This window comes from Urocitellus parryii, chromosome X (genome assembly GCF_045843805.1).
Source record: "Urocitellus parryii isolate mUroPar1 chromosome X, mUroPar1.hap1, whole genome shotgun sequence".
Lineage (NCBI taxonomy): Eukaryota > Metazoa > Chordata > Mammalia > Rodentia > Sciuridae > Urocitellus > Urocitellus parryii.
Genome location: NC_135547.1, coordinates 559842 through 581779, shown reverse-complemented (window position 1 = coordinate 581779; position 21938 = coordinate 559842). Strand labels below are relative to the sequence as shown.

The window sequence follows — 21938 nt, the reverse complement described above, 5'->3', positions numbered from 1 at the left end:
AATCCACATGGGAAAGATTTCCATTGACTTCTCATCCAAGATGGTACAGTTAGTTCATGCTATGGAACACTTGGCAGTGATATACTGAATTTAACAAAGTAAATTCAAAAAGGCATGGCCAAGACAAAAACACACGAATGTGATCAGATGCTTGTCTCCATATTGAAGTGTCAGGCTTGCTTGTCTGGAAGCAAAGCATGGTGGACAGAAGTTAAGCTCCTACAAGGAATAGTGGTCCAAAAGTACTCTGAGCAAGATGGAGGGCAAAAGCCACATTCAGTGTGTAAAGCCAAGGACTAGAATGTGGCTACCCACAAACTTGCCAACCCCTGGCTATAAGTCTGAATAACAATGACAACAACAAAAAAGAACATCTACCAAACTCTGCCAGGGTCTTTGGCACTGACGAGCTAAAGGTGTGTGGGGATGAGGACACAGACAATGTTTCTAGAAAATGTTTTTGAGGTCTTTTTTTTTTTTTTTTCAAACTACTTGCAAAACTAATCTATATATGCTCATGGTTCTTTCAAGATCTTGCTGGAAGAACTGTGAAAGTGGGAATGATGATTATTGTCTACGAATGGTTGGTTAGACTGTAAGCATGGAAAGGGTGAGGGAGTTAACAAAATCTATTGAGCAATATGGCAGATTAGTTAAAAGAACTGTCGCTGGAGCCACTGTCTTCAGGTTTCTAATTTAAAGTCTGACACTTATTTTAGCCTTGTGACCTTGGGTAAGCCACTTAATCTCTCTTTGCCTCTATTTTTTTTGTTTGTTTGTTTCCATCTGTAAAATGGCGACAGGGTTGTTGTGGAGATTAAGTGCACTTAGAACAGTGTCCAGCACATAGACAGCACTATGTAAGAGTTAGCTATTATTGTTGGGCAACAATGTGTGCTGTGAACATCTTAGTTTAATAACCACAAAGTTGTTTAAAAAACTCTATGAGGTAGGTATTTTATGTTCTGTACCTGTATGAGAGAACTTAAGCAATGAAAAGCCAGACAAAATGACCGAAGTCGCATAACTACAGAATGGCAGAACCTTTAGATGCTGCCTAATCCAAGGCTTTCACTTCACAGAAGAACAAACTGAAGTTCAAAATAGAAGAGCATGCCTCAAGTCATTTAGTGCCAGAACTGGGCTTAGAAATTCAGCAACAGGCCTCTTCCCTTCAAGTAGTTCTCAAACTTTGGTGTGCATCAGAATCCCCTGGAGGGCTTGCTCAAACAAACTGGTGGTCTCCACTCCCAGAGTTCCTGATTTAGTAGGTCAGGGTGGGACGTGAACAGTTGCATTTCTAAAGAAATTGTTAAATGATGCTGATGCTGCTGGTCTGGGGAACCACACGTTGGGAACCTCCACAGCACACCATAGTTCATACATTCTTTTTTCCTTCTCACCACGGACTCCACAGTCTGTGATCTATAAACACTTACAAAGAAAGGGAAACCGGTGATGAAAACTAAAGAAAAATAAATGGCTCCCAGCAAGAAGGCAAGGTGACTGACCAAGAGTCCTGGGTTTGTGTGGGACTTTTCCAATTTTAAGATGGGGAAAGTCGTACAGTACAGGAAACTCCTCAGTCCCAGGCACTCTGAGAGGGTTGGCCATTGTAGACAAAGGCAAACAAAATTTGGTGCCAGTCAGCTGCCAAACAGAAAAGGACATACAGAGAATGAGGTCATTTCTGATGAGTTTGTCTGAAAAGGACTCATTCATTTCTTCCTCTCCCAACAAATCTGTATTATGAAACTACTCTTTGTAAGGCATCATGTTAGGTGCTGTGCTCCTGACACTATTGATCCCATCCCACCAGAGAAGAAAGGTAAAAGTGAGTCTACAGTGAGCTTGGTAGACACAGACCCAGGCTTATATACTCAGAAACACCTGGAATAGGAGTGGGAAGGGAACACCCCACATGGAAACTTTTCAACCATGTTTCAATACATGATCAGCAGTCCAATAATTCCCTTCCTCCCTTTCTTCCTCTGAAGGGAGCACATCATTGAGAAGGATTGATTAAACATTTAGGAAAAGGAGGGTGTGGTAGTGAACTATTTCATTAATAATTCAGGAGAGTCAAGGTAAGGGGAGTCCTTTAGTAAGGGCGGTAAGTTGAAATTTTTGTCCTTATCTTTACAGACCCATGAGTATGTCCTTCACTTGTCATAAATCAATGCTAACCTCAGTTATGGTGTAATCTGCAAGGCTAATTTATACAAAACTTCAAAAAAGGCAAATGTCCTGGGGAAGACTAATGGTGACGTATTTTAGAGGAGTGCATAATAGCAAAGAGAACTCTTTAAGACCCCAAATTAATTCTCAATCCTTTGACCTGACAGGAATAAAGATTTCAGGGAAGACTCCTAAAGATTCATGGTAAAAATAAAATGCAGAAATATTTTGAGAACACATGTTGGAGCACTGGATGGATCAATAAAATAATGCATAGACTACCAAGTGTTTCCTGGGAACTCACTGAAAAATTCAGATTAGGCTCTATTCTCTGTAAGTTTTCTTTCCTTTATGACTCCTATATTTCTTAATAATATATATTTTTTTCTGTAGGGTGCACCCTGGCCTACATGTTCTTTCATCATTCTGCAGTGCTCAATGTGGTTATTGTACAGCTTCATTTTCAGTGAAAGCCACGGGAACAGAAGCCTCATACATTCCCCACCCATCCCACTTTCACACATCAGTCATTCAAGAAATAAAGGAAAGAAAGCATTAAATATGACCCAGTCACATCTTGGCCATTAACATAATATTTTAAGAGAAGGAAAAATATCATAAATGGAGGAAAACACATTACCTCCTAAAATGCCACCAAATTGCCAAAATACAAGTTTGTTAGTGATGGTGGTGGAGGGGGGGTGGCGGGGGAGGGAGGGAATATTATCATGTGGAACCTCAGCAGTCTCTGAAAACCCTACAAATTTCCCCCATATAACTACCAAAGTGACGGGTTTGCTCCACAAGAACTGTTGTGACTTGGGAGTTTAAGTTCTTCAGAGGTGAGTTAGATAGAGATGACTCTTCGAAGAAATTATTATTTTTTTTTTAAAGAGAGAGTGAGAGGGGGGTGGAGAGAGAGAGAGAGAGAGAGAGAGAGAATTTTTAATATTTATTTTTTTTTTAATTTTCTCGGCGGACACAACATCTTTGTTGGTATGTGGTGCTGAGGATCGAACCCGGGCCACACGCATGCCAGGCAAGCGTGCTACCGCTTGAGCCACATCCCCAGCCCTCTTCGAAGAAATTAAAACACTATATTTGAATTCAGTTCCCAGGTTATCACTGAGCTTGGGTTACCAAACAATTCCTACAATGTCTACAGTTCTAGGACACTACAAAGCAAAATCTAGGGTTTCAGCCAAACCCTTCAATCCATAGGCCTATGTAAAGGGCTGTCCCAAGGAACCAATCATCTAGCCCATTGGTTCTCAAAGTATGGTCTAAAGAGTCTTGGGGGGCTGGGTAATCCCAGTGACTTGGGGGCTGAAGCAGGAGGATCGATAGTTCAAAGCAAGCCTCAGCAACTTAGTGAGGCCCTAAGCAACCCTGACCTTGTTTCAAAATAAAAAAAGGCTGGGGATGTGGTTCCGTGGTTAAGCACCCCTGGGTTCAATCTCTAGTATGCTCCCTCCCTGCCAGCAAAGATTCTTGGGAGTTTCTGAAGCCCTTTTAGTGGGTCTGTGGGATAAAACTGTTTTTCCACATTTTTACTGGTACATTATATATAATGGTAGGATTCATTACATATTCATACATGGACACAATACAACAATATAATTTGGCCAGTATTGTTGCCCAGTATTGTCCTTTCCCTCCCCTCCTCCTCTCCTTCTGGTACCTTTCCTCTTCTCTACTGTCTCCCTTTAACTTTCATGAGATATCTCCGCCACCATTCCTTTTCCTTTTCTCCTTTCTAGCTTTGACATGAGAGAAAACATATGAACCTTGACTTTCTGAGTTTGGAGGAATGGCATCCAGCTAATCCGCGCTCCTCAGTATTTACCCTAAAGAATTGTATTTGTCATACTGTAGCAATACAGGGATGAAACTATTTTACAATAACAGTAAGGTGATACTTTCTTTTTTCACTCCCATCATCTCATCTTTTCCAGAGGTGACATGACATGTGATGTTGTCTCTGATAGCTGAGGGATGTGTGCTTCTGTGTTCTTGAATTTTAAATATTTCTGACTCTCAATATCTAAGATAATTATTATCAGTAGATACAACCTAAACTCCAAGACTCTTTGGGATCCTCAATAGTTTTTCAGGGTGTTAAGGTGCTTCTTTCTGAAGAGCAGAGTAAACCCTCTTGAGTAAAGAGACAACCTACTGAGTGGGAGAAGTGATTATTTCCAAACAATACACGTGGCATGGGGTTGATATCCAGCATATATAAAGAACCCCAATAACTCGGTTGCCCCAAAACAAATAACCTGATTAAAAATGGGCAATAGGGCTGGCGATGTGGCTCAAGCGGTAGCGCGCTCGCCTGTCATGCGTGTGGCCCAGGTTCGATCCTCAGCACCACATACAAACAAAGATGTTGTGTCCGCCGAAAACTAAAATAAATAAATATATAAATATTTTTTAAAAAATTCTCTCTCTCTCTCTTTAAAAAAAAAAAAAAGGGCAATAGACCTAGGTCAATGTGACTCAAAGGAAGACATTCAGATGGCCAACAGGGACGTGAAAATATGCTGAGCAACACCAATCATATCAGAAATGCCAGGCAGCGCTACGCCTGACCCCTCTAAGAGGTCAGTTGTCAAAGAAAAAGAAAAAAAACAAATGTTGGTGAGGATGTGGAGGAAAAGGAACTCTCATACATTGCTGATGGAAATGTAAGTTGGTACAGTGATTATGAAAGACGGTATGGAGGATCTTGATGCAATTAAAGGTAGATCTCCCATATGATGCAGCTACCTCACTTCTGGGCATGTATCCAAAGGAAATGATTATGAGCACACCAAAGAGATCCTAGCATGGTCTTGTTTATTGCTGCATTATTCACAATAGCCAAGATATGGAATCAACCTAGATGCCCATGAACAGATGAATGGATAAAGGAAATGTCATACATATGTGCAATGGAATACTATCCAGTTGTAAAAGAATCCTATCATTCGTATAAAAATAGATGGGATTAGAGGACATTATGTTAAGGGAAGTGGATCAGATAGAAAAACAAGTACCACATGTTCTCCCTTGTGGATATTAAGACCAAAATTTAGGTGAATTGTTGATTTATCAGTGTTATTTCTAGAATGGATTTCATTCTAACTGTCCTAGTCAGAAGGAAAATTTACCTACTCAGTATTGCTTTGATTTCAATATGGAGAATCAAAGGAATTCTCTATGTTTCTGAAGTATAGTTACCAAAATTATCTAAAAAGGTTTAGAAAATGTGAGCTCATGTTATAGCTTGGGGGAAAGATCTACCCCACTAGATGGTTGACAGAAGCCCCCCTCTCTGTAACATGTTCCCATGCTAGAGAAAGGGGCCGCTTCTGTTTCATGGGATGGGATAGAGAGACAATATGAAGTAGATTTTCACACAATATCATTCTGCTGATATGAAATTCTGGTAGCCAAGGTGGCAGGTATGTTCTTAATCCCAATGCTGTCAAATTTAAGCCTGGAGCCCCAAGAGACGAGCAGTATTTAAGACATCATCTCTTGTTAAGTAGCAGCCACACAGTTGGCGGTAGCCAGTGAAGGATTCCCTGCCATGTAGGACTCTCCAGTTGTCTATAAATAGGACCTGTGAATGAATAAAAAGAGAAAACGTCATCAGAACAAGCGCAAACCCAAAGAACCCTAAATCAGAAGAGATCATCTAAAAAGCAAAGCGTTAGGTGGTTCTATGGTTATATTCTGTGCGATATTTTTATTTTTAAATTAAGCAGACTTTTGGAAGCCCAGACGGGTGTAACCCTGTAGCAGGATAAATGGAAGTTGCAAAGGCAATAGTAGGTAATAAATGGGGCCTGCACTTGAGGGGTTTGTGTTTCTTGAATAATTGTCCTCCTTTCAAAGCAAATCATGTAATTCGATTCTTTCGTTTTCTTTTCTACTTCTCACTCTATACTTTCTCAAAGGGTTAAGCTATTTTATTATGTTTTATGAGGATATTCTCCATCCAGAGGAAATAAAGATGAAAAAAAAAAATGGAATCATGAAGGTGGAGGGACTCTTAGGGATCATGCAGTTAAAACCCCTCGTCATTCACATAGAGTCACAGATGTCAGAGATGGGGTGGGGCCTGCTCCCAGGTCATTCAGTGAGTGAGTGGCAGGACCACAGCCAGCACCTAGGACTTTTTTTCCCCCCTCTGTTTCCTTTGCAACAACACGACACATACTAAACAAGTACCATTATTGATTGATTTGTTTATTTTTAATTTCCAATTTTTACATTTTTTTGGTACTAGGGATTGAACCCGGGCTGCTTTACCACGGAGCTCCATCCCCAGCCCTTTTCATTTTTTTAAAGGATTTTTTTTTGACCTTTGTTTTACTTATTTTTATGTGGTGCTGAGGATTGAATTCAGTGCCTCACACATGCTAGGCAAGCGCTCTACCACTGTGCTACAACCCTAGCCCACCAGTTTTTAAATTTTTGAGACAGGGTCTCACTAACTTCCTGAGGCTGGCCTTGAATTTACAGTCCTCCTGCCTCAGCCTCCAGAGTCACTGGGATTACAGGTTTGTGCCACCATGCCTGGCTTTCTTCACTGCTTCTGTATAACAAGCTTATTTGATATCTTTAGAGTTTAGGACATACCCTCCCAGGCTTTAGTTTGACCCAAAGCTCATTCTCAGGTCTCCTCAACTCAATTGTTAGAGTCCGGTGTGCTGTATACCAACGATGAACGACATCATAAGGCACAGTATTGATGACAGCTCGGTCATAGTTGTTGTACCTAACGTGGAATTGTGAGAAAGAAAGATCTCAAACACACAATAAAGACATCTGTTGTTTATTGAACTACTTTATATAATGGTTTTCTCTGCATTCACTACTTGTTCTGCAGATGAGCTGACAATATGTCAACATTCTCTTAGGTGCACAGGATTGGAGAGAGAAGCTCTTCTGCCTGCTGATCATATTTTGTTTCTCTCTGGAGAACCTGGGGATAGGGGATAGAAGTTAAGTTCCAGTTGGTTTTTCCCCATCTTAAGATATGATGTTTTATCTAAAGCATATTTCATAGAGTACATCCTTATTGGTCAAAGCTCATGGAAGCATTGGGGAAAGATTTGAGCTTGCCCCTCGTCAAGCTGAGATAGGCATGGTAGGCTGTATTAACAAAGCTTTCTTTTCAATGACTTATAACTTCTCATGTGTCTCCCTTTGTGAGAGAGATGCCAGCTATAGTAGCTACTGGACAGTTCACCCAAAGATCTTAATTAATTTATTAAATACTAACATTTATATGAGCATGTGCTACAAGCTAGAAAGTGTGTTAGGCACTAAACACACAATGATGAACATGGCAGACATGATCCCCTTATGTTCTCTCGAGGAAGATAAACGATAAACTAGAAATAAATATATAAATAATTTCAGCTAGTTGCAGATGGTAGGAAGAAAAATTGGTGTTATATGTTTAAGCATGCCTCGGAAATCTATTTCAGATGGAGTGCTGAGTGAAGGATTTTTTGAAGTGACATGGAGCTGGTACCTGTATGATGAGAGACCAGCAATTCAACCAGCTAAGGGAAGAACATTCCAGGCAGAGGGAATAGCAAGTACAAAGCCTTGGGGTGGAAAGGCATTTTATTGTGTTTGCAGATCAGCAAGAAGGTCACATGGCTGGTGGTGAGTAAGCAAGGGGAATAACAGTGGAGGAAGTGATACAAAGGAAATCGCCAGGGGTCAGATGATGTGTAACCATGCAGGCCACAGTAAGGACTTTGGATTTTTTGTGAGCACCATGGGAAGCCAGTGGAAAACCCTAGCTGAGATAATGGATTTCTGTTTTTGGCTAAGGCAAATTAACTTTTTATTGAAGTATAATACACACACATACACACACACACACACACACATACACACAAACACACAAAAGCAGACAAATAATGATGAATTTCATGATGGGATCATATCTCTATCGCTACCATCCATATAAATAAGTAATTAACTAGAAGCCCATAACCTTTCCTCATGGCCCTCTCCAGTCACACTCTTTCTCCTACTCAAGGGTAACTACTATCCCAACTTCTGTTGCCAAAGATAAGTATTTGCTGTTGATGAAAAACAAAACCTTATATAAATGGAATCATCATATCTACTACACACACATTGACATCTATATGTTTCTACATGCATCTTCATACATTTCTACATATCTAGTCTTTTGTGTCTTGTTTCTTTCATTTAATATTAAAGGACAGCATTGTTCAGCAGTCGTTTATTCATCCTTGGTGCTGTATAGCATTTGATTTTGTGAGCACAGCACAATTTATTTATCCATTGTACTGTTGGTGAATATTTGAGTAATTTCCAGTTTGGAAGCACTACAAATATGACTGCTTTGAACATTCTATTCCATTGTCTTTTGGTGAACATCTATATTCACTTCTGTTTGGTATAATCTTAAGAATGGAATTTCTGGGTCATAAGTATGGGTATGCTCAGCTTTAGCAGACACTGCCAAAGATGTTCTTTGCAAAGAGAAATAAACATCCAATGGTTCTCTTCTTGGGTATCAGACAGTGTTTATTGGTTTTAGTACATGGCACAATCAAAGCCAGTATTCTTAGTTTTCTCATATGTAAAATGAGCATAGTAACACCTGCTTAGTGGATCCCATAGGGATACTATGAAAATCAAATGAAAGAATGTAACAGTGCTTCCTCCCAGGCTTGGAAGAGCTATGCCCAGAGGGAGAATAGGGTGTGGAAGCATAGTCTCCACCAGAGTCTTGATCCCCCATTTTTACTTCCAGAAACTTCCAGTGCTGTGCTAGGTACTTCCACAAATATTTCATTTGCTCCTTTTGACACTTCAGAAGGGAAGGTGTCATTAACTTCCTTTTACATGCAAGGAAACTTGAAAGTTAAATTAAATGTGCCACAGGGCTCATAAGTAGCAGAGAGGTTTTAAAATCCGGTTTCCCTAATAGTTTGACTCATTGTTTGTACCTGAGAACAGAAATCCAATGTAATTTCTGTGTACATTTTTTCCTAAAGATAACTTTTTTAATGGATCACAACTGCAATCTCTTGGCTTCAAATGGAGATATATAGTTTATGAACATTTTCATATGTAATATCTTATTGACCCTCTATGTTATAATCCTGTGAGGCAAGTAGTACAGCTATTATTATCTTACTTTATAAATAAGAAAAAATAATGGCAAAGCCCTGTGATTTGCCCAAGGCCACATGGAATCTAGTATTAAACTTTTTATATTAGATGATGTTGTTTTCTAAGGCCACTAGCAGGAAGCATCCAGTAAAGTCTATTACAAACTAGCAAATAGCTGTGTAATGTTCTTTTGATTAAAATAAGACTATTCCTGGGCTTTTGCACAAAGTGATGCCATCATATTATTGTGTAACTTTTCTTTTTTCTTTTTTTCTTTTTCCTGCTTTGATGTGAGGCAATAGAGGCCTGGGAGTGAGGGAAAGAAAACAAAGCAATAATTTATTTGATACAAAAAGCCATCCCTCTTATTAGTTGATCTATTTTCCAAGTAAAGAGAGCTCAGTAATTGAATAGAAGATGTATTTGATGGATTAGAACAAAAAGATGGCTATTTGAAGTGACCAACCAAATTGAAAAATTCTTAGTCTGAACAGGAAAAAGAAAAACATAGAGTGAGATTTACCAATATAAAGAATCTGGCATTACTAAAGAATCTATAGCTGTGAAAATAATAAGAAAATATCATGAATGAATTTATGACTACAAATTTGAAAACTTAGATAAAATGTACACATTTCTGGAAAGAGCCACCAACTAAAGGTAAAACAAAAATCTTACTAGCTCTCTATAGATGAAGAAAGGTTAAATTTAATATCCAAAACTCTCCCCAGAAGTAAACTCCATTTTTAGAGAATTTCCCTGGTAAACTCTAACAAATATTTGAGAATTATGGTATAAACAAAAGATGATGGGCACTGTAATCAGATGGAGCACCCTTACAATTTAAGAATGTAGCATTATTGCACAAACTCTTTGGGAAACTGAATTTTGCCAGGCCAGGATGATACCAAAATGTGACAAAACTCATTATAAGAAAACTGGAGACCAATATCCCCTGGAATCTGGATGTGAAGTTATCACTTATTAAACTCAAACCAGCTATGTATACGTCAAGTTACCAATTCATTGCCTCTCAGTTCCCAATGTACCTTTCTGTATGCTCTTGATATATAAGAATCCCCCTTCCTTTATAGTAAGCACAATGTTAAGCTTTCTCTGAAGAGAGTGCTGCAAGGATGCTGAAAGAGGAAGACCTTTTCCTGCTGTTTCTGGCCCTGGCTGGGATTCTGTACTGTGAGTGTGAAGACATCTGGTAGAGGCAACTTCAGCCTCTCAGTCAGAATTTGGTCCCTCTGCCACTTTGAAGCTTCAGTGTGGTGATAACCTTTCCATAGGCCTCTTGACATGATAAACCAGAGCCCACATCATATCCTGCATGCAGCTGCCTATCTACAACTGCTGCGTGTAACCTTACCTGCTCAGACTCTCTGGGCAAGCCCCTTCTTGACCTGCACACTAGCCTCCTACATCTGCAGTGATACACACTGAGAAGACATTCTTTCTGCAAGTTCTCACTCCTCACACCCACCCCGTGCAACCCATGTGCTCTGAAGTCTTCCTGCTCTCATGGACACCCGGACTTCCATGACGCACTCAGGCTATCAGTTGCTAATTGCCTACCTCCCTCCCTCCCTCCGTTCCAGAGGGTGGTCTGTTGTTTGCTCAGAAACTCCAGGTCAGATTCAGCCTGGCCAAACAAGGAAACGGCTCTGCTACCAGGTGGCTGAAGCACGCCACTCATTCTTGAAGGTCTGAACCCCTTCCAAGTTTATCCAGGTTTATCCTTCCTTACCTATTTGGCCTCAGCCCTAGGGCACTATACTGATTTTCCTTTTGTGCTCACTATTTCTATTTTGCCACAGTTCCCAATTCTTTTTTTTTTTTAATATTTATTGTTTTAGTTTTAGGTGGAAACAATATCTTTATTTTTTTAATTTTTATGTGGTGCTAAGAATTGAACTCAGTGCCTCACGCATGCTAGGTGAGCGTGCTACCACTTGAGCCACATCCCCAGCACCCCCCACCCCCCACCCCCCGTTTTTTAAAGAGAGGGAGGGAGAGAGAGAGAAGAGAGACGGGGCTGGGATTGTGGCTCAGTGGTAGAGCGCTCCCCTAGCACAGGCAGGACCCGGGTTCGATCCTCAGCACCACATAAAAATAAAGGCAATGTGTTGTGTCCATCTACACCTAAAAATAAATAAATAAATAAAAAGAAGAGAGAGAGAATTTTATTTTAATATTTATTTTTCAGTTTTCATTGGACACAACATCTTGATTTTATTTTTATGTGGTGCTGAGGATCGAACCCAGCGCCCCGCGTATGCCAGGCGAGCGCGTTACCGCTTGAGCCACATCCCCAGCCCCCTTTTAAAAAATATTTATTTTTTAGTTGTAGTTTGACATAATGCGTGTATTTATTTATTTATTTATTTTTATGTGGTGCTGAGGATCGAACCCAGGGCCTCGCAAGTGCTAGGCGAGCACTCTACCGCTGAGCCACAACCTCAGCACCCCCAATTCTTTATATTAATATTCCCTGTTTAAGTTACCGTGTAGTACGTATCTCCTAACTGGACTGACACCATCAATATACAACGTGTGTGTGCGAGCACATGTTGTGTGCGTGTGCGCATGTTAATATATGCAAGTAGGGCTTATGCCAGGAGTGCAAGGTTGGTAGCTGAGTAAGATGTCCAGTGATCATCTCCCTAAAGGAGCCACAAATTTAAACAGCTGTTTATGCACCAAACTACCTTCACAAGAGCTAAGGAAGCCAGGTGAGACACCATAATACCATAGTGCTAGGTTTAGTTATAAGAAGATGTGTCAAAGAAGGCAGGAAGGAAAGAGTTGCCTGCATCACTCCTACCCCAACTTCAAACAGTGCAACATAGGGAGAGAAGCCTCCCACTTGGAGGAGGGAGAGGGACTTAAGTCCAGATCTTAGACTTGAAACCTACTACTAGTGCTGCCAAGGTGAAACCCAGTGCCTGGCAGAGCCCCATGATTCCTGTCCCAAGGCTAGCAGTCCCCATAAACTGAGTTGCTGGAATTGGGTTAGCCAAAGAGGCCAAGGGATTGTTTCCACTACCGCTCCTCCAGCCTTAGGCAGCAGAAAAAGTACCAAGACTCCACCTCCTGGAGAACAGGACAGAGCAACTAGCCCAAGACTTTGAACTCAGTGGCTGGTCCACAGCCATGAGACCCAGCACCAGGGAGAAAACAGAGGCCTCCTATACCCAGGCCAGAGCTCTCAGATGGAGCTCTAGACCGGAACCCTGGCATCTGCGGGACAAACTCGTTTCAGCCCGCATCACTGTCAGCTGTGGCATGATAGTTGTTGCACCCCTTAAACAGTGCAGATCCCTGCATCTGAAAGACCCATGTTTTGGTTTGGAAGTGAGGTGTCTCCCAAAAGCTCAGGTGTGAGACAGTGCACGAAGGTTCAGAGGAGAAATGGTTGGGTTGTGAGAACCTTAACCCAACCAGTGAATACATCCCCTGATCGGGATTAACTGAGTGGTAAGTGAAGTGGTAGGGTGAGGCTGGAGGAGGCGGTAATTGAGGCATAGCTGTGGGGTATATATTTTGTATCTGGAGAGTGGAGTCTCTCTCTCTCTCCGCTTCCTGATCACCATGTGAGCAGCTTCCCTCTCCCACTCGCTTCTGCCATGATGCCTTACCTCACCTTGAGCCCCAAGGATTGGAGCCGGCCTTCTGTCAACTAAGACCTCTGAAACCGTGAGCCCCCAAATAAACTTTTCCTCTTCTACAGTTGTTCTTGTTGGGCCCTTTAGTCACAGCAGTGAAAAAGCTGACTAAAATAACCCAAGTGTGGTCCAGCTTAGGATCAGCTTGGACATCCAAGGGACTGCCCACCAACACTACCCCAACCTTGGGCAGCAGAGTGAGAAGCAAAAACCACTCCCTCTGAAAGACAGGGCAGGAAAGGGAGCACAGGACCATGTCTTGGAACTCAGTGCCAGGCTTGTGAAACCGACACTGAGAAGATCCTAAGAGCATCCACCCCCAGGCCACTGCCTGAAAACAGAGCCTCTGGACCCACCCCAATGCCAGTGTAGACTCAGCCCCTACTAATCAGACCTCTATTTTGGCCAACATCACCTGTGACCTGTTGTAGTGGTCTTGGGCCATGAGTATGCCACAGCAGTAGAAAGCGCATAGCAGAGTGAGTCTTGGTCCTACCCCAATGTTGGGTTGGTCTCAGCAGGTTGTGGGCTCCAGATGTTATCCAGCATTGTAGCGTTGGTGAGCATGGGACTGTCCACCCTTTCCTCCCTCAACCCCAGGAAGCACAACATGGAGAGAGTAATTGTCTGCTGGGGGAAAGAAAAGGGAGGTAGGTGCCAAGTTTTGGCATAGGAGCCTGGGGTTATTGACTTCACAGTGAGGCCCAAATCCTGGCAGAATCACATGGTACTTTAACAAAGTACAGTGAATATGAATGAGGTATGTGAGCCTAACTTGGTCACAGGTGGATGCTAGCAAGTTCAGATTATTCTTCTCAGACACTCTGCAAGTTCATGACAGACAACAAACCAACTGTGGATTTGGGACAAACCTGGACATGGGGCACCCTGTACTGCTGAAACATTGATATCATATCAAGCATCTTTTCTGATTACAGGGCAACAAAATTAGAAACCAATAACAAGGAAGACTTTGGAAACTATGCAAACATAGAAATTAAACGACTCACTCCTGAACAACCAATGGGTCAAGGAAGGAATTAAGAAGGAAATTTTAAAATTTCTTGAAAGAAATAAAAATGGAAACACAAATACCAAAACCTATGGGATATGACAAAAGCACTACTAAGAGAGAAGTGTATTGCAGTTGACACCTACATCAAAAAAGCAGAAAGGTGGTCTGGGGCTGGGGCTCAGTGGTGAAGCAGCCCCTTAGCACATGTGAGGCACTGGGTTCGATTCTCAGCACCACGTAAAAAATAAGTGGATAAAATAAAGGTATTGTGTCCATCTACAACTAATTTTTTTTTTAGAAAAGCAGAAAAGACCTCATACAAATGACCTATCACACACCTCAAAGAACTAGAAAAACAAGACAAACCCAAAATTAGTAAAAGGATAGAAATAATAAAGATCAGAGCAGGAATAAATGAAATAGAGATAAAATTACAAAAGATCAACAAAATGAAGAGCTGATTCTCTGACAAGGTAAACAAAATTGACAAACTCTCAGCTGGACTAACTAGGGAAAAAGAAGACTCAAATAGTTAGAGATGAAACAGGAGAAATTAGAACTGACACCAAAGAAATACAAAGGATTTATATTAGCAAGTATTATGAACAATTATATGCCAGAAATTTGATAATCTGGAACCAATTGGTAAATTCCTGGACACACACCTTACCAAGATTTGATCATGAATAAATAAAAAACATGAAGAGATCAATAATGAGCATTGAGACTGAATCAATAATTTTAAAAAATCATGTATCGAAGAAAAGCCCAGGCAGCAAGGGAAACAATCAACAGAGTAAAGAGACAACCTACAGAATGGAGAAAAAAATATCTGCAAACTATATACCTGACAAAGGGTTAATACCCATAATATATAAGGAACTCAAACAACTCATTAGCAAAACAGCAAGTAATGAATTAAAGAATGGGTAATAGACCTGCATGGACATTCCTCAAAGGAAGATACACAAATGGCCAACAGGTATAGGAAAGGCTTAACACCACTAATCATCAGGGAAATGAAAATCAAAACCACAGTGAGATACCATCTTGCTCCAGTTAGAATGGCTATTAGCAAAAAGACAAAAGGGGACAAATGCTGGTGAGGACATGCAGAGAAAGGGACTCCTGGGCTGGGGTTGTGGCTCCATGATAGAGCGCTTGTCTAGCATGTGCAAGGCCCTGGGTTCAATCCTCAGCACCACAGGGGGAAAATAAAAGGAACCTCTATATTACTGTTGGCTGGTGTAAATTATGTACAGCAATTATGTAGAACAATATGGAGATTCCTCTAAAAATTAAAAACAAATCTACCCTATGATCCAGCTATCCCACTTCTGGTTATATTTCCAAAGGAGATGATATTAGCATACCAAAGAGATACCTGTATGCTCTTGTCTATTGTTGAATTGCTCACAGTAGCTTAGATATGGAGTCAAGCTGGATACCAATGAATGGATGAATGGATAAAGAAAACATGGTACATATCCACAATGGAATGCTATTCAGACACACACACACACACACACACACACACACACACACACACAAATGAAATTCTACACTTGACACAACATGGATGGAACTGCTGTAGAACATTATGTGAAATAAGCCAGCACAGAAAGTCAAATACCACATGATCTCACTTATACATGGAATCTAAAAATGTTTTAACTCATAAAAGTAGGTGGGGGATGGCAATAGAAGCTTAGGGGCAGGGTTTGGAGAGACGTTGATCAAAGAATGAAAAAGCTGATTGAGACTGGAAGACGCTGAGGAGTTCTATTGTGTAACATGGGAAGTGTAGCTAATACCAATGTATTACATATTTGAAAATTGCTATGAGTGTAGATTTTACATATTCTCACCACAGGAAAATGATAACTATGGGAGGTAATGCATCCGTTAGTGAGCTCAATCTAGCCATTGTACAATGTAAACACATTTCAAAACAACACATTGTACATGACCAATATTTACAATTTCTATTTGTCAATTTAAAAATAAAGAATTGGGAAAAAAAGATGTTTGAGTGGCCAATAAGTACATGAAAAGATGCTCAACGTCATTAGTCACCAAGAGAAATTCAAATCAATACCCCAAGACGGTACCCCTCATAAGGGCTGAAATTGAAAGGCTGAGAACATCAAGTATTGGCAAGGACATGGAGCAGATACAATTCTCATACATTGTTGGGGACAGTGGTAACACGGTAAAGCTGCTTTGGAAAAACTTGTTGCAATTGCTTATGAAATGAAACACTCGTAGGTTCTGTAACCCACCAGTTCCACTCCCAGGTAATTAATTATCTTGAGTGAACTGAAAATATATATTCACAAAATCAGTTTTTCATGATGTTTGTTTATAGCAGTTTTTATTCATAATATCACCAGACTGGAAACAGATCAGGCTTGTTCAAATATAATTTCACTGTATATCTGATAGCAGTCTAATATCCAAAAGAGAAATTTACAACACACCAAAAAGCACTTACAACACAAAAAAAAAACACTACATTTCAATAAAAATGGTGGGGTTGTGGCTCAGTGGTCGAGTTCTTCCCTATCATGTTTGAGGCACTGGGTTCGATCTTTAGCACCACATAAAAATAAATAAATAAATATAAATGTCCATCAACAACTAAAATCACATTCAAAAAGTCAGCTTTTAAAAAAAATGGGTAAAGTATTTTAATAGATATTTCTCCAAATCACAAATACAAGTATCCAAGAAGTACATGAAATGATGTTCAATTTCATTATGGAAAATAAAATATAAACATCAGTGGTACCACTTCATACTGATAAAGATGGGTATTATAAAATAAAACAAAACCAGTCAATAATGAGTTTTATTGAGAATATGGAGACCTTTGGATCCTTGTATTCTGCTGTTGAGAATGCAAAAGTGTAGAACTGTATGGCAGTTTCCAATAAGGTCAATATATATTTACTATTTGGCTCAGGCTTTCTATTTCTAAAAATATGTTCACCCAAATACTTATACTCAAATATACATAATAGCCTTATTCACAGCTGTGAAAAGATGGAAACAATCAAAATGTCTGTCTATTGATGAGTAGTTTTTAAAAATGTGGAATATGATTCAGTCATGAAAATGAATTAAGTACTGATTCATGTTACAATAAGGATGAGCCCTGGAAACATTATGAGAAGAATAAGAACATAGACACAAAAGGCCACTCATTCTATGATTCCTGTCATGTGAAATGATTGTAATAGGTAAATCCATAGAGACAAAGTAGCTTAGGGGTTGCCTGGTTCTGCTGGTAGTCACAGGATGGCTTACAAGTACGAAAATGAGATATCATTCAGTTGATGGAAATGTCTAAAGTCAGATTTTAATGATGGCTACACCTCTTGATAAGTTTGCTAAGAATCCTTGAAGTGTACAGTCAAAACAGGCCAATTTTATGGTATGTAAAAGATATCGCAGAAAAAATTGAGCCGGGGGCGGTGGCGTACGCCTCTAATCCCAGTGGCTTGGGAGGCTGAGGCAGGAGGATCATGAGTTCAAAGCCAGCCTCAGCAAAGATGAGGCCCTAAGCAACTCAGTGAGACCCTGTCTCTAAATAAAATACAAAATAGAGCTGGGGATGTGGCTCAGTGGTTCAGTGTCCTTGAGTTCAATCCCCAGTACCAAAAGGGAAAAAAATAAAGGAAAAAATAAAAAAAACAACTAAGAACATCCTAGGAAGCAAAGAAAAAAACAGGTCATCTCTTTGATGATTTGTGAGAGACCATGCAGCGCTCCTTAGGCTACCGTCTGTTGTGGCACTGCTGACTGTGATTGGGTAAGTGGTTTTCTTCTGAGGTCTGAGAGTGAAGCAGTAATTTTGTATTTTAAAATTTAAAACTTTAAAAATAATATTGCTGGTTTGAAATTTGGAGTAGTGGGGTGGGGAAACAGATAGATTTGAAAAATATTCAGCATGTGGAAGTGACAAGATTTTATACTGATTACATATAGACAGTGGAGGTGCATGAAGATGCCTAATACTGAGTATGCTTGAAGTTGCATTCCTGGCACAGAGCAGACATTTGTTGATTGTCTTTGGAGTAAACAAATAGGGTATGATGAATAGGGTAAAAATAGATGAGCAGAATAAAAAATATGGCTAAACAAAGCAGTCACCCGTTCTTGCCAAATGGCCAGTGCTAAACTCACCCTGAAGGCTGGTCAACAGATGTCCTGCACGATTTCCATCAGACCGTTTGAGAAATTATCAGGCCTCTCCCTCACCCAGAAAAAACATTCACTATATATCAGGTCCTCCTTGCTAGAACCTGCAGGTGTGGCACAGGCTGGGCTTCCCCAAGAGTCTTATCCTACAAATTTATGTGTGGTGCAATGGCAGGTTCATGCCCAGACCATATGAGCATGAGGCACATTTGGCCTTGTAGACAGAGGGTCACAGTGGTAGCCAGTCAGTTGATCTGTTTGGTTAGACTCCAAGCATCCACCAAAGAGTTTATTAACTCACCACCCCCCAGCTTTGGCATATAGAAAATACAGCTGTCTGAAACATCTTAAACATGGAGTGATTGGTTTGGATATTTTACTGCCTTCTCAGAGTTGACAAGCACAAATGCAGAAATACTCATCATTCTTGGTACATACACCAAAACAAGGAAGTGATTGGTGTCAGTTCACACTGCCAAGAAATGAAGAAATGGGAGGGGCATACTAAAGAAGCCCCCAGACTCTACCACTCCAGTGTGCATTCCCAGGTTACAGAAGAGAAGTGAAATTTGCAAGCCAGAACTGAAATCTGGCTGTGTGGCCGAAGAATTATGGGTGTATACATTTGATGAAGTACAGTTTTTTTAAAACCCTGTTTTAGTTGGTATCATTGGATAAACATCCTTTTCAATGATAAAAATTCAAGTCATTTCTGGCCCTTTTCCTGGAAAAGCTGTGAGGTTACAGGAACAGCCATAAGAGGCCCTTTTCTGGGCATGGAGCCCAGAACTCTAAAGAACATCTGGCTGGCTTGATACATAGAAGCCAGCTCTGCATGCATGTATTTGTGTGTATGTGTTTCTCTTGTGCTGACTCATGGCATTGAAGCCTTTCTGGAAACACCCCCAGACTTCTGGCCATCCACCCCTTGAGCTCCTCCTTGATTCAAATGTTAGATCAAGAGGAAGAAGGAAAACAAATTGAAGAGCTGCTCTTAGAAATTTCTGTGTTCCACCTCTTTAAGAGGAGAGACTAGTCCCAAGTCTGACTCAGTTCACTGAAAGTAACTCTCTTCTTAAAGCAACTACATTCTTCTAGCCTTTGGATAAAACTGGAAGAAGAGTACACTCAAATTTTTGGTTCTGAAAACTGGAACTAAAACAGAAAGATGGCAAGCCTGAGGACCAACACTCAAACAGACCCTGAAATTGAGCTTTTTGTGAAGGTAAGTTTTTTAGCTATAATAACAGCATACAGAATGTATTATTGACATAGTGCCTAAGCTTCTAAAAACAAGCTCAATATTTGGGCTAGAGATGGAAAAGAACTTTGTAATTTTTTCCTACTCTTAGTTTTAGAAGAATGCCTGGATATTTGGCTATTCTTGGATGACAACCAAAAATAGATTTTATCTTAAAAACAGAAGATGATATGGTGGAAAGAGCACTAGACTAGTTGGTAGTCAGAGTAACTAAATTCTATTTTCAGCAGCTTCCTATGTAATCTTCAGAAAAATATCTCTTCCTGAAGACCTTTTTTTCCTACATCTATATGATGAAGGAACCTGACAAAATGATCCTGAAGGGCTTTCCAGCTCTCAGAATCTGGATTTTATGAGATAGGTTTTGGAAGGTTCAAATGAGTGGAAGAAAGGACCAAGAATGACTTGAGAATTCAATTTCCACACAACCCAGATAAAACTTTCTAAAATTCTTTCACAATGGGAAAACATCATAGCAGAGTCACATAGACACTGTGGAAGAAAAAAGACAGTAGTCTGTGTGCCTGTTATGTGAAGAGCATGAGGAGGGTTCATTTTAGAATCCTGTACTTCCTCTTTTTGGTCAGCCTTGGAGGTTTTGAAAAAAAAGTTAAGACTTTTCTTAAAATTACTTTGGAAAACCCCTAAAGCAGGAAAAAGAAACATGCATTTCCAAATTATTCATCAAGCAAAAACATTTTTATATGGGTTATTCCAAGTAGAAATGAAATATTTTCCTAAATATTTGAGTACATTAACTGTTTAGTTTTACAATTTGTTTTTATTGAGTATTGGAAGTATTCAGAGTAATAATAATATAATAATAACAACAACTTGGTCCTTTTCTAAATACTTCCAAATATTTTATGTATTAACATACATACATTTATCCTAAAATCAAGTTAGGAGGTAGGTTGCTATTAATAGTAGTAATTATACAGTACCATCAGTAAGTAGTAATAATAGTAGTTACTACTTTATTAAAAGTTTTTTTATTACAATGTTGTGATAATATTGTACCTCCCATTGTAAGTATAGTAAAACATTAAATTTTAAGTAACTTGTTTCTAAAACTATACACCCTGTTTATGACTTTACAAAGACATAAAATAAGGTATACTTATCAGATGTTAAGTTAAACACCTGTTGGCCAAAGTAGTTTTTTTAAAAGTATTTGAGGTTATTTCTCAATTGATCACATATATACAATAAGGACATTATCAACCTGTCTTTTCAAAGACCAGTGAATTCCTACACAGCAAAATCATATAAATAAGTTTTTGCTGGGCTATGGGGCATAAGAGTTACTTTTTGTATCTCTGGATTGTAGCAAAACATGTGACTATTCAGGCAGTTAGGATAAAAATTAGCCTTGGTTTTCCAACTAGCCTTTTTACATCTACCAATTCCAAACAAGAGGTAATGTTTCTTCATAGGGCAACTAAATTGTTCCTTTAGTCTAACCTGTTTATTCATTCAATTAAGTCATATTTCTCAAATCAGCTGTTGGCATTGATCTGCATTTAATCCTCATAGACTTCCTATATTTGAGTGATAATCTGGAGGGAGAGGTTAGCAAATCATATACTGGATGTGTAAATGTTGCATTAAATAACAACGACTTACATTTAAACTAACCTATCATTTATTGAGTACTTTTTGTATGGGAAGCAATATGCTAAGTGCTTTATTACTAACCCCATTTTATGGATACATAAATGTACAGAAAGTCAAGCAATATATAGTAACTTTGTCCAAGGTCACCTAACTAGTGAATAAAAGAGTTAGAATTCTAACCCTTTAAAATAGTATGTATGATCTTATTCAGTTATTTTCAATTATGTGAATACTTTAGTTAAAAACTTCCAGAATTTCATCAAATGGAATTCTTTAGGTGTCATTTATCTAGTGGCATTGAAACATATTACAGATTTTCTGGAAGAAATTTGAGTTATATGTGGTCCAGGTTTTTTGTTTTGCTTTGCTTGAAGATGTGGTCCTCAGATCTTGTACATATAAGAATATACCACAGTGAATCTAAATATTGGATCCTAATTAGATTTGGATCCTAATTAGAATAAGATATGCATACTCATGTTTGTATAAATATGTTGGAATAGTCTCTGTTGTCATGTATAAATAAAATGAACAAATAAAAAATGTTTAAAAGATCTCTAGAAATTTCATGGAAAATGCTGAGAGGGGACATAAGAATCAAGAAAGGAAAAATGCTAAATTTAAAAAATATTGTTCAATATTTATCAATGGTAAAAATTAAATGAATCTATGATTTCCAACGCAGCTACCTCTGGCTATGGTTTTAAAAACTCTACCATGACTTCTTCCCCATACTGCTGATGGGATTCTTAGAAGAGATTAAGACTTTCCTGTCACAATTAAGAATCTATATCATACAATGTTTATATTCCATGTAGTCAATGAAAACTTTGTC

General features: G+C 39.3%; 1 protein-coding gene and 1 long non-coding RNA gene across 3 annotated transcripts in view; one reads left to right on the top strand and one right to left on the bottom strand.

Annotated features, from left to right (window-relative positions):
- The window catches only part of Clic2 (chloride intracellular channel 2), a 61640-nt gene that overhangs the window by 7445 nt on the left and 32257 nt on the right, over nt 1–21938 (top strand). Inside the window, exon 1 of one of the 2 annotated variants that reach the window (XM_026415056.2) lies at nt 19175–19450. The exons of the other annotated variant lie outside the window; for it this stretch is intronic. Within the exon in view, the coding sequence (XP_026270841.1) occupies nt 19394–19450 (57 nt within the window). The 5' untranslated portion in view covers nt 19175–19393. Of the gene's footprint in view, nt 1–19174; nt 19451–21938 lie in introns of those variants that run through there. 2 annotated transcript variants of the gene reach the window in all.
- On the bottom strand, nt 5002–6942 carry LOC144250767 (uncharacterized). The gene is made up of 2 exons (XR_013342545.1): nt 6808–6942; nt 5002–5785 (listed from the first exon to the last, which is right to left on the bottom strand). It is a non-coding gene; the product is annotated as an uncharacterized LOC144250767 (long non-coding RNA).